At 48.3% G+C, this 12764-nt stretch overlaps 1 protein-coding gene across 2 annotated transcripts in view; it reads left to right on the plus strand.

The window, feature by feature from the left end:
• HAGH (hydroxyacylglutathione hydrolase) overlaps window positions 1-6877 on the plus strand; it is a 19561-nt gene extending 12684 nt beyond the window's left edge. For both annotated transcript variants that reach the window (XM_007453566.1, XM_007453565.1), the window contains 2 exons: window positions 6207-6286; window positions 6772-6877. In XM_007453566.1, the coding sequence (XP_007453628.1) occupies window positions 6207-6279 (73 nt within the window). In that variant the 3' untranslated portion in view covers window positions 6280-6286; window positions 6772-6877. The remainder of the gene's footprint in view (window positions 1-6206; window positions 6287-6771) is intronic.
• Window positions 6878-12764: the final 5887 nt, after the last annotated feature.

Here is a 12764-nt window from a genome sequence, read left to right on the forward strand (position 1 = left end):
CATGCGGGCCCCAGCAGCCACGGCACGCGGGCCCAGCAGTTGCGGCTCGCAGGCTCCAGAGCGCAGGCTCAGCAGCTGTGCCTTGCCATTTTCTTAACAGTGTCTTTCAAAGAATAAAAGTTTATACTTTTGGTGAAGTTTAGTTTATTAATTTTTTCTTTTATGCTTTTTGTGTCCTAAGAAATCTTTGCATACCCCTACATCGCAAAGACTTTGTCCTCTGTTTTCTCCTAGCACTTGTATAGTCTTAGCTTTTATGTTTATATAAATTTATGTTTAGGTCAGTGATCCACTTCAAGTTAATGTTTGTGGTGTAAGGTAAGGGTAGAAGTTCACTTTTTTGCATATTGACATCTAGCTGCTCAGCACCATTAGATGAAAAGACTTGCCTTTCTTAATTGGCATCTTTACTGAATAAAATGGACCATGTGGGCATGAATCTACTTCTGGACTCTATTTTGTTCCATTGATCTACATGACTTATTCTTGCGTCAGTAGTACTGTCCTGATCACTGTAGCTTATGGTAAGTCTAAGAATCAGGTAGTATAAATCCTCTAACTTTATTCCTTTTTGAAATTCATTTTGGCTCTTCTAAGTCCTTTACATTTTCATATAAATTTTAGGATCATCTTGTTAATTTCTACAAAAAGCTTGGCTTTTGATTGTGTTATAACAAAAGATTTGGAGAGGCTTGAGATCCTAACAATATGGCGTCTTTCCATAAATATGATATAGCCTTACATTTATTAAGGTCTTTAGTTTTTCTCAGCAGTGTTTTGTAATTTTCAGTGTTAAAGATCTTGCACATACTGTTAAATGTATCCCTAAATACTTCATGGTTTTAGATTTTATTGTAAATGATTATTGATAGTCTTCAGAAATACAATTGATTTTTGTATTTTGACCTTGTGACCTTGCTAAACTCATTTAGTCTAGCATCTTTTTCATAGATTCCTTAGCACATAGTCATGCCATCAACATTAAGATAGTTGTATTTCAGGCTTCCCTGGTGGCACAGTGGTTGAGAGTCTGCCTGTCGATGCAGGGGACACGGGTTTGTGCCCCGGTCCGGGAAGATCCCACATGCCGCGGAGCGGCTGGGCCCGTAAGCCATGGCCGCTGAGACTGCGCGTCCGGAGCCTGTGCTCCACAACAGGAGAGGCCACAACAGTGAGAAGCCCACGTACCGCAAAAAAAAAAAAAAAAAAGTTTTATTTCTTCCTTTCCAGTCTATATGCCTTTTAATTATTTTTCTTGCCTTGTTGCACTGGCTAAGATCATCAGGACAGTGTTAAGCAGACATAGTGAGAGTGGACACCTTTGGCTTGTTCCCAGTCTTAGGGGGAAAGCATTCAGTCTTTCACCATTAAGTATGATATTAGCTGTGAGTTTTTTGTAAGTCTTTTTTATCAAGTTGTTGAAGTTCACATATATTCCTGGTTTTCTGAGAGTTTTTGTCATGAGTGGGTGTTGAATTTTGTCAAATGATTTTTCTTCATCTATTATGTAATCATACATTTTTTTTCTCCCTTACTCTTTTAATCTGGTGAAGTATATCACTTGGTTTCAAATGTTAAACCAACCTTGCTCTCTGGATAAACCTTAGTCATGGTGTCTATTTTTGTGTCTGTGTTCATAAGGGATATTGGTCTGTAGTTTTATTTTCTTGTAATGTCTTTGTCTAATATCAGGGTAATGCTGGCCTCATAAAATGAGTTGGAAGTGCTTCCTCCTATTTTCTGAAAGAGTTTTTCTATGATTGTTATTATTTCTTCCTTTAGTGTTTGTTAGAGTTCACTGACATAGCCTTCTGGACATTGAATTCTTTTTTGTGGAAAGATTTTTTTGTTATGAATTATGAGACATTCATAAAGACATAAAGACATATGAATTAATGTCTTTAATTTGTGTGGGGCTGTTAGATTTTTATATTTTCTTGAGTCAGTTTTGTTAGCAACTAGTATCTTCAAGGAATTTGTCCATTTCATCAAGGTTTTCAAATTTACTGGCATAGTTTTCATAGTTTCCCTTTTTATTATCAAGCTTGTTGAGGTTTAGTTCACATGTAATAAATTGCATCCATTTGAAGTGAACAATTGAGTGAATTTTGACATATACCAATTAAACAACTCCCACTATATTTAAGATGCATAACATTTCCATCACCCCCCAGAACTTCCTCATGACTCATTTTCTCTGCCCTGCTCCAGTATGCCACTAGAACTTAGTTCACATTTTCTAGAACTTCATATAAATGGAACTATACAGTATGTACTCTTTCATCTTTTTTTACTCAGCAGAATGATTTTGAGATTCATTCATGTTGCTGCATGTATCAGTTCATTCCTTTTCACTGCCAGGTAGTATTCCTTTGTTTGGTTTTACCACATTTTGTTTATCCATTCACCTGTCAATAGACATTTGTGTTTATAGTTATTGGCCGTTGTGAATAAAGCTGCTATGAACGTTTGTGTACAAGTCTTTGTGTGACATATGTTTTAATTACTCTTGAGTAAATATCTAGGAGTGGAATGGCTGGGTTGTATTAGGTGTATGTATTAAGTCGAAACTTGTTCAGTCTATTTAAAAATTTATTTTTTATTTTTGGCTGCATTGGGTCTTTAGTTGCGGCACGTGGGATCTTTCATTGCAGTGCGCGGGCTTCTCTCTAGTGGCATGTGGGTTTTCTCTCTGTAGTTGTGGCGCACGGGCTTCAGAGCACATGGGCTCTGTAGTTTGTGGCATGTGGGGCTCTCTAGTTGAGGCACACGGGCTCAGTAGTTGTGGGCCCGGGCTTAGTTGCCCCATGGCATGTGGGACCTTAGTTCCCTGATCAGGGATCAAACCCACGCCCCCTGCATTGCAGGACGGATTCTTTACCACTGGGCCACCAGGGAAGTCCCAAGTCGAAACTTGGAAAGAAACTGCCAAGCTGTTTTCTAAGCGACTGTATCGTTTTACATTCCCACCAGCAAAGTATGAGAGTTCCAGGTGTTCCACATCCTCATCAACACTTGGTATTGTCTTTTTAATTTTAGTCATTTTAATGGGTGTGTAGTAGTGTTTCATTATGGTTTTAATTTGCATTTCCCTAGTGCCTAATAATGTTGAACATCTTTCCATGTGCCTGTTGGCCATTTTGTGAAGTGTTTGTTCAGATTTTTTGCCTATTTAAAAAACTGGATTGTCTTATTATTGAATAATAAATTTTTTTTAAAGTATAGGTACAAGTCCTTTTTCAGATATGTGTATTGTGAATAGTTTCTCCCATTCTGTAACTTGCCTTTTGTTTTCTCAACAGTGTCTTTTGAAGAGCAAACGTTTTAAATTCTGATGAAATCCAACATATTTTCTTTTGTGGTTCATACTTTTTATCTCCCATCTAAGAAATCTTTGCTTTTGCCAAGGTCAAAAAAACCTATGTTTTCTTTTGGAACCTTTATAGTTTTAGCTTTTACTTTTAGATCATTATGATTTAAACCGCCAACCCCCCTGCTGCCCACCGCCAATATTTGTTGGATCTGTAGTAATTGCCCTTCTTTCATTTCTGATGTTGCCAATTTTTTTCATTGTTCTTATCAATTTTGTTGATCTTTTAAAAGCACAACTTTTGCCTTAATTTTCCTTGTTTTTCCATTGCACTGATTTCTGTTCTTAAAAAGATAAAGTTTAAAAAACTCTTTCCTTCTACTTACTTTGGATTTGCTTTGTTCTTTTTTTTTGCGGTACGTGGGCCTCTCACTGTTGTAGCCTCTCCCGTTGCAGAGCACAGGCTCCAGACGCACAGGCTCAGCGGCCATGGCTCACAGGCCCAGCCGCTCTGCGGCACGTGGGATCTTCCCGGACCGGGGCACGAACCCGTGTCCCCTGCATCAGCAGGCGGACTCTCAACCACTGCACCACCAGGGAAGCCCTATAGATTCTTAGTATGGAACCCAAGGTCATTGATTTTATTTTTTAATAAAAATAATTATTTTTATAATTATTAGCTTAGTTGCTCCATGGCATGTGGGATTTTCCCAGACCAGGGCTCAAACCCATGTCCCCCTGCATTGGCAGGCAGATTCTTAACCACTGTGCCACCAGGTAAGTCCCAGTCATTGATTTTAGATCTTTTTTCTTTTCTAATATAAGCACTTAAAGCTAAAAACTTACCCCCAAGTACTGCTTTTAGCAGCACAAATTCTGACATGTTTTATTTTCATTATCTTCAATTTGAAATATTTTAAGATATCCCTTGTGATTTCTTCTTTGACACATAGGTTATACTGAACTGTGTTAAACTTTTTTTTAGCCTTTTCAACTTTTTATTATGAAAATTTTCACACATACAGAAAAGATGAAAGAATTTCATAGTGAACAGTCATATACCCAACACCTTTCTAGTAACATTTTACTAATTTTATCACTGCCTATTTATCCATCTTACTTTCATTCTTTTTAATAAGTAAAACATACTAATGTGTGGACGTCAACTGTAAATCATTTTACCAATACAATTAGGGAGAACAGAGTTTCCAACATTTTTGCTCTTATAAATTGTGCTACAGTGAACAACATCCTCAAATGTAAGTCTTTACATTTGTGTGCTTCATACTTCTGTAGGAAAAGTCTCTGCATGTTAACGCTCATCTTAATAGATAATCCAAAAGGTTATTATGACAGTTTACACTCCCCCAACTATGCCTACAAGGACCTGTTTTAAAATTATCCTTAGAATAGTTCAGTGGTTTTCTTCCTTCATAAAAGGTGGAGGGGGCTTCCCTGGTGGCGCAGTGGTTGAGAGTCCGCCTGCCGACGCAGGGGACACGGGCTCGTGCCCCGGTCCGGGAAGATCCCACATGCCGCGGAGCGGCTGGGCCCGTGAGCCATAGCCTCTGAGCCTGCGCGTCTGGAGCCTGTGCTCCGCAACGGGAGAGGCCACAACAGTGAGAAGCCCGCGTACTGCAAAAAAAAAAAAAAAAAGGTGGAGGAAGATTTCTTAGGAGGAGTGAGAATATCGGAGGAAGTGCAGGGAATATTATCAAACATTCTATGCTTGTTTTCATCAGAAGGGAAAGTTTAGAGATAAGCAATAAGCCTTCATCTTTTTTTTAAAAAATTAATTTTTTGGCTGTGTTGGGTCTTCATTGCTGCACGGGCTTTCTCTACCTGCGGTGAGCGAGGACTACTCTTCATTGTGGTGCGCGGGCTTCTCATTGTGGTGGCTTCTCTTGTGGAGCATGGGCTCTAGGCACATGGGCTTCAGTAATTGTGGTGCGCAGGCTCAGTAGCTGTGGCGCACGGGCTTAGTTATTCCACACCATGTGGGATCTTCCTGAACCAGGGCTCAAATCTGTGTCCCCTGCACTGGCAGGCAGATTCTTAACCACTGCACCACCAGGGAAGTCCCTAAGCCTTCATCTTGACCTCCCACCAGACTCCAACTTGACCCACCTCCAGTGGTTAAAGGATTACTTCTAGATGCCACTGCTCACAGTGTGGGTGGGATTGGGACCTTTGGGTCTGAGGGCCCCTGATGGTCAGGAAGCCTGGGTGTGGGTGCTGACAGTGGCTGTCCAATCACTGGCCCTGTGGCTCTCAGGGTGAGCCCAGCAGTAGCAGGGCAGGGGCTGCGGGCAGGGTGGAAACCCCCAGCTGTTAACTCTGACCTCCTTCCTGTAGGCATTTCTGAGTGAACAGTTGGCCAGATGTCCCAGTATGCGTCTTCTCTCCGCCTGCCCTGGTCAGTGTTGATTAGAAGCAAGGCCATCCTGGTCCTGAGTGGAGGTGATGAGCTGCCTGAACACCCTGTGATGAGAGCTGCCCTCTGGGGGGCTGTCACCGCAGGGGAGGGACCCCGGGAACCTGTTGCCTCACTGTTCTTCCTGGCAGTGAGGTGCTCACGACCCACATGCTGTCTTGGGGGTAGGGCTGTTTTCTTCTTTTCTGTCTTCTGCATTTTTGCTAGTTATGACTTCTGTATTAATGAAAAGAAAGCTCCTTGTGCCCCTGCACCTCCAAGACAGCAAGGGAAGGAGAGAGGTTGTTGGTGGCAGCTGGAGCACTCACATCTCCTCTCCACAGGCAGGGAAGGGCCTGTCCTGGTACTGACCCACTGCTCACTTTATCTTCTCAGTCGGGCGACACTGGAAGACCATTAGGAGGCTTTTTGAAGTGTCACCTTTAGAAGTTTTTGCATTAAAGGGACCCACTTTTCTTGCAGGAGAAGTACAGCATCGGGGAGCCCACGGTGCCATCCACCATTGCAGAGGAGTTCACCTACAACCCATTCATGAGAGTGAGGTGAGGGAGCGGGTCCCACGCTGTCCTCGGGCATCTCCGCCTCCCCCACCCCGACTCCTGAAGAGCCCGGGTGGGAGAGGAGTCTGCCCTGAAATCTCTGTTTAAAGTGTAGCCAAAGAATGAGACACCTCTTCTTAAAGGGGGATGCTTTTCTTGGTGCCCTGGCTAGGGTGTAGGGTCCTTTCTGACCCTGGAGTCTGGATCCATAGGTGGATGAGACTTGTGCTTGGGGAGCCTCTAGGCGCCGGGCAGTGCCAGATACCAGCGTGGAGTTGGTGTCCCCGCTTTCCAGGTCACCAGCAGGAACTGGCTCAGCCAGCATGTTTCCCACGGTTAGAAACACCTGAGTTGGCCGTTGGCTGTTGCACTTCATTTTTAAGAATGTCCCGCCTCCTACAGGCTCTTTTCTTCCCTGGTGCCCTGGGAGGGGTGGTGGGCCCGCGGGTGCAGGGTGCGGCCTGCAGCCTGGTGCTTTGCTTCCGCAGGGAGAAGACTGTGCAGCAGCATGCGGGTGAGACGGACCCTGTGACCACCATGAGGGCCGTCCGCAAAGAGAAGGACCAGTTCAAGGTGCCGCGGGACTGAGGTGGCTGCAGGGCCTGGGTGTCCAAGGCTGCTGCTGCGGCTGCGGCCACCTTCAACCACATTTGGGTATTCAGATGTGTTAGGTGAATTTCTGGCTAGGAGTGCAGGAAATTCAGTCTCAGTTTAATTTTAAATTAATTTCAGAGCACGTTGCTTGTGTTATCAAATGTTCTAATACATATTTATAAGAGAAGAAGTTTAGAGTGTTTATTCCCGGAAGCTCTGCTTGCAGACTGTTGTCTCCAGCCTTTCCATGGGGCCCCCATAGTTGCCGTGTGAGCCCCCATATGATGCCCCAGTAAGAGTTGTACCCGCCCTGCCCCTGGTGAGGCCGGCATGCCCTGGTTCAAAGTCCGTGCTTACCAGAAGAAGGCCCCTGGGAGGGGCACACTCCCCTTACCTGGCATCGTCCCCTCCCTCTCCTACTCCCTCCCCCAGCTACCTCTAGAGGAAGTCATTCTCTCATGTTTGATGACATCATCACGTTCTCGTGTCTGTGTTGATGTGCAGTGGATTTCCAGGGCCAGGGCAGGCCCAGAGCACCTACGTGGGCTGGGGTGATGCTGAAGAGCTGCCTCCAGTGTGGGGCTGGGTCTGGGGGCTCGGGCAGGGAGAGTACAGGCTGGGAGGCTGTGGCATGTGGTACCCGAGGAGCTCCAAGCTGTGCACACCAGTCCCTGTAAAGGCTGGCCAGTTCCGGGGATGTTCCCAGGAACCAGTGTGGGGCACTGTGCCTCGTGTGGGCAGAGGAGCTGACGGGAGGGACGCGGGGACATCTGTGTGCGGTGGGGATGCCCTGGGCGCCTATGTAGCGTCAGCACCACTGCTGGCACCGCGCCGCCCCTGCTTGGGGGCGGGCCTCTTGGGCCCCCCGCAGGGAGAGGCCCCGAGTCCTTCCTTCTGGTGGCAGAGTGCAGGGAGCCGGCTCTTGAGATTGTGATGTGGTGTCCCTGCTCTGTAGCTGTTCCTTCTGCTCTTGGTTGGCCATCCTGGGAATTGGCTCCTCTCCTGCAGTTTCAGGCTGGTCCTGGTTACCCCGCCTCACATCTCAGGCAGAGCCAGCGGGAGGTCCGAGCTGGGGGGATGGGGAGTGTGGGCCCAGAGGATCACGGGGGCATCCAGGGCCCCGAGGCACGAGGAGGACGGGATGAGACTGGGGAACGGTGGGGGCAGGAAGGGCTGCGGGGAGCCCTCCCAACCAACTCATTTCGGGATCTGGAGATTCTCCATGTTGCCTTGGTCTGTGATGAGAACAGACCCAGGGTCTGCGAGGCTCTGCTCGCTGAGCCGGGTGCTCAAGTCTTTGGGTCTCACCTAATGTGGTGATGCTTACTGAACTCTTCCTGTCCAGCTGAGGCCCGCTGCTGCTGTTGTCACCCCCTTGTACGCCTCATCCAGATGGGTCATGACGCAGCATGGTTGTCACCACCCCCCTGGATTCCTCAGGTCCCTGTCCTGGCCAAGCATGGGCCCGTGTCACTCCGCAGCTGCCTGTGTGGGCTTATCCAAAGGCGATGATGTTTCTAGGTGGAACCAAAGCTCCCTGTGAGCAGCAGCCTCCACCCCCAGGGTGTTATGGAGTGGGGTTTGCACGGGTCCTCCTGGTGCTTTGTTTCATGGCTTTGTACCAGCGACTGGACATGCAGGTGCAGGCATCTCAGGACGTGCTGAGGCCTCGGTCTGCGATGCCTGAGGGTCACTGTGGACCTGTGGGTGCTGTGCCCATCCCCCCAGGTGGCTCGTGTTGTTGGCAGCCCCTCCCCAGGGACACTGAGCTCCTCACTAGTTTCCACCAGCAGCATAGCGCCTGCAGTAGGAGTGCTTCTCCTTGGAACCAGCTGCCAAAAGCCCCCTTTCCCACTGGTGTCCACCCCAGTCCTGTGTCCCTCATCTAAAGAAACGTAAATAAAAACGCACCCCACCACCCTGCTTCCAAGGCCACAGGCTGTCACTCCTTGTCCTCCAAGAGCCCAGAGCTCTCAACAGTGGGCATTTCGCTTTGCATTTTTTTTTTTTTTTTTGGTGGTACGCAGGCCTCTCACTGTTGTGGTCTCTCCCGTTGCAGAGCACAGGCTCCAGACACGCAGGCTCAGCGGCCATGGCTCACGGGCCCAGCTGCTCCGCGCCATGTGGGATCTTCCTGGACCGGGGCACGAACCCGTGTCCCCTGCATCGGCAGGCGGACTCTCAACCACTGCGCCACCAGGGAAGCCCCGCTTTGCATGTTTTACCCTTGGTGATGGTGCTGCTGCCAGGCAATGGGGCGAGTTCTCAGGTCTATGTCCGGTGCCGTGTGTCGTGTGTCTGCGACATGGGCTCTGAAGCGCTCTCATCCAAGCTCCGGCTGCTGCGCTGGGCAAGTGGGATTTCATTCTTGGAGAGCGTCTCCCACTGTGCTTGCAGACGCCTGCCGCACTGTCAGACACCTTTGTTTTCACTGATCTGGGGGTGTGGATGGCACTTTGTGGAGGTTTCACCGGTGTTTACCTGGTTCGGGGGTCGGGAGGAGGTTGACTGCTTTCCACACGCTTATTGGCCACTTGGATTTCCTCACCTGGGGGCTGCCTCTTAGGTTTCTTCCTGGGTTTTCTCCCAGGTTTTTGTTTCTTACTGATCAGTTAGGAGTTCTTTGTTTCATGTTGCATATTTTATGCTTTCTTTGGTTCTGTGTGTTTGCAGTTTCCTCCTAGTTTGTTGTGGCTTCACACTCTGGTGTCTTGTTGAAGAAATTCTTAACGTAGTCAAATGTATATTTTTTCCTTCATGATAAATGCTTTTGTGTCCTGTGTAATAACTCTCCCACCTCTGATGCCTTCCTATAATTTCATCCAGTAGTTTTGCTTTTCACACTCAGGTTTGTGACTGAGCTGTTTATGCTGGTGTCTGGGAGACGGACACCTGATATCCCACCCCCCTCTGCATTGCTAGCTCTGGTAAGCCAGCATCCAGGGGTCCAGACCTGTTTCGTGGCTCTCCATCCCACTGGTATGTCTGTCTGTCCTGACGCTGGCCCCACATTCCCTGTTACAACAGCTTTAGGACCTTCAATTCCAGGAATGCTGCCCAACCTCATCAGGAGAGTCTTGGCCCTTTGCTCTTATGTATAAAGATTAGGATATTTATGTCTGGGATTTTGACTGGAATAATGTTGACTTGCTAGATTGGGAAGAAGTGACTTTTTTGTGATGTGGGCGTTTCCAATTATGACACGCTGCTTATCCATCCATCCACTTGGGTCTCTGATGCTGTGTGTGCAGGGCAACTCTGCTGCCAACCACAGCATTAGCACAAGCACAGGGCAAGGGCACGGTCCCCCGTCAAGACCGCCCTCACCTCAGACTCCAGCCAGAAGCTTGGGGGTCCCTGACCACCTGCACTTCTAACCAGCTGGCTACAAGTTCAGAGGTTCTCATGACCTCTCAGATTCAGTAACTCACTAGGTTGATTCAGAATTCAGGGAAGCGCAACACTTACGATTTTACAGGGTTTTTTTTTTTTTTTTTTTTGCAGTACGCGGGCCTCTCACTGTTGTGGCCTCTCCCATCGCGGAGCACAGGCTCCGGATGCGCAGGCTCAGCGGCCATGGCTAACGGGCCCAGCTGCTCCGCGGCATGTGGGATCTTCCCGGACCGGGGCACGAACCCGTGTCCCCCGCATCGGCAGGCGGACTCTCAATCACTGCGCCACCAGGGAAGCCCGATTTTACAGTTTTATTATAAAGGAAAGGATACAAACCGGGACCAGCCAAGTGAAGAGACCCACAGGGTGAGGTGGGGAGGGCCTGGATGGCCAAGCTGTGCCCTCCATGGAATGCAGGCTCCCCACCGTGCTGGCACATCAGGAAGCTCACTGAGCCTCAGTATTCCAGTTGGGTTGGGGTGTCACTGTGTCATCCACAGCGTGAACTCCAGTGCCCCCCAGCCGTCCCACCCTCTGATCACAGGTGGGGCTCCCTGGTGACAGCTCTGAGTCACTACATTAGCATAAACTCAGGTGTTCACTATACTGTAAATGACAAAGTCCCCACCCCTCAGGACACTCCCAGGAGTTAGAGTCTCCCTCTCCAAACCAGGGACAAGACCAGACAAACTTTTCCATCAGGGTTTATAACTTTCTCCCTAGAGGCTGGTTCTGTGGGGACTCTGGCCCCTCAGTAGTATGTTTTTTGATGCTGTTATAAATGGTGTTTTGTTTTAAATCATTCCAGGGGTCAGGAGCGTATAGGAGTGCAGTCAGCCTTGTTTCTGGGGACCCTGCTAGCTTGCCCAGCCTGATGGTAACTGTTTCTTTTGTGGGCCTTTGTGGGCCTTTCTTTTGTGGGCCATCAACAGGGCTTTTGTTTTTTATGTCTCCCCAAGGCAAGCGGGCCTTTATTCCTGACTTTATTGATTGGTTTAACAAATACCTGAATGCTGATGATGTGCCAGGTACTGAGATGCTCTGGGGATTCAGAGTGAACAGACAGAAATTCCTGCCTTTGTGGAGCTTCTGTCCTGGTAGAGGAGACAAGATGAGTGGAATACCAAGCAGGTCACACAGAAGTACTGTGGAGAAAATAAGGCAGAAAAAGGTACAGAGGGAGCCAAGGATGTCAGCTTCTTAAGGAGAGTGGCTGGGGCCTTGCTAAGGTGACATGTGAGTGACAATGAGGGGATGGAAAGAGTGAGACATGCAGGTATCTGGGTGAGAAAAGCAAGTACAAAGGCCCTGGAGCAAGTCTGCAGAAGAGCAAGGGGCCGGCATGGCTGAGCCAGGCGAGGGTCAATGTACAGGATGTGCAAGGACCTCGGCGTCCACTCTGAGCTGTGCAGAGGCGGGGTCAGAGCTGAGCTTTACCAGGACTTCTCAGCGTGTCATGGCAGGGCCCCTGGAGACAAGTCTGGGGCAGCAGCCCAGGAAGGGCCAGTGGAGGAGGGAGTGGTGACAGGGTTCCCAGTGGGAGCTGAGGTGGAGGCAGCAGTATTTGGTCCCAGCTTGGATCTGAGCTGTAAGTGCTGAGTTAGGGAGACTCCACATCCATTTCCCAGGACGGGGAGACTGTGAGGGGCTCACAGGCCTGAGCAGTTGGCTTTGGGCAGGTCAAGTTTAAATGTCTCCAGCATGTGGGAGAGTCCAAAGCCAGGAGATGGCACCATCACATGAGAGTGAGATGGAGATGTCAGGGGTAGGGGGAGAGCTAGAGGGGCTGTATTGCCAGGAGGAACCACCCTAGTCCCTGGAAGGCTGGCAGGAGGGCTGAGTAGCTGTCATCAAGCTGAGCAAGTCTTCCTAGCTTGCTGGTCATCTGAGTGGGAGCTGGGTCTTACCACATACTCTCCTTTGGTCGGCTGAATTATCCCAACAGTTTTCAGTGCCTGGTCATTCTATTCTTGGGTGAGATCCCATTTCATCGGAACTTCTGCAGCTGGCTTGCTCTCCTCGTACAGTCCCTGTCTGGTTTTGGAAATAAGGTGACATGGAACGTTTCCTCACTTCTTGGGGAGTTTGTAGAAGGTAATGCTAGTCTGAGCCTTGTGCTTTCTTTTGCGGGTATTTTAAAAACTAGTGATCCTGTTTTTTAATGGTTACAAGGGCTGTTACTTCTGTCCTTTTCCAGCTGCTTTTGGTAAGTTGTTTTCTTTCCTAAATTTTCAAATCTGGTCTGTAATGTCCTCTTGTCTCTGATGTGGGCATTTGTGTTCCCTCCCCATTCCTATCAGAGCCCTTTGCTGTCTGTCCTCTGGCTCTGGGGTCCTGCTTTCTTAGCTCCTCAGGGATCTCTCATCCTTTTTCTTGAGAATGTAAAGGTAAAAACTCCCCCAGAGTGTCTGTTATGAAGCCCTACAATCTGGCCATGTAAACTGCCACAACTCCTCAGTTTCTTCCCGGGCACTAGTATAAACAGAGCCCAAGC

This window comes from Lipotes vexillifer, unplaced genomic scaffold, assembly GCF_000442215.2.
Source record: "Lipotes vexillifer unplaced genomic scaffold, Lipotes_vexillifer_v1.1 scaffold914, whole genome shotgun sequence".
NCBI lineage: Eukaryota > Metazoa > Chordata > Mammalia > Artiodactyla > Lipotidae > Lipotes > Lipotes vexillifer.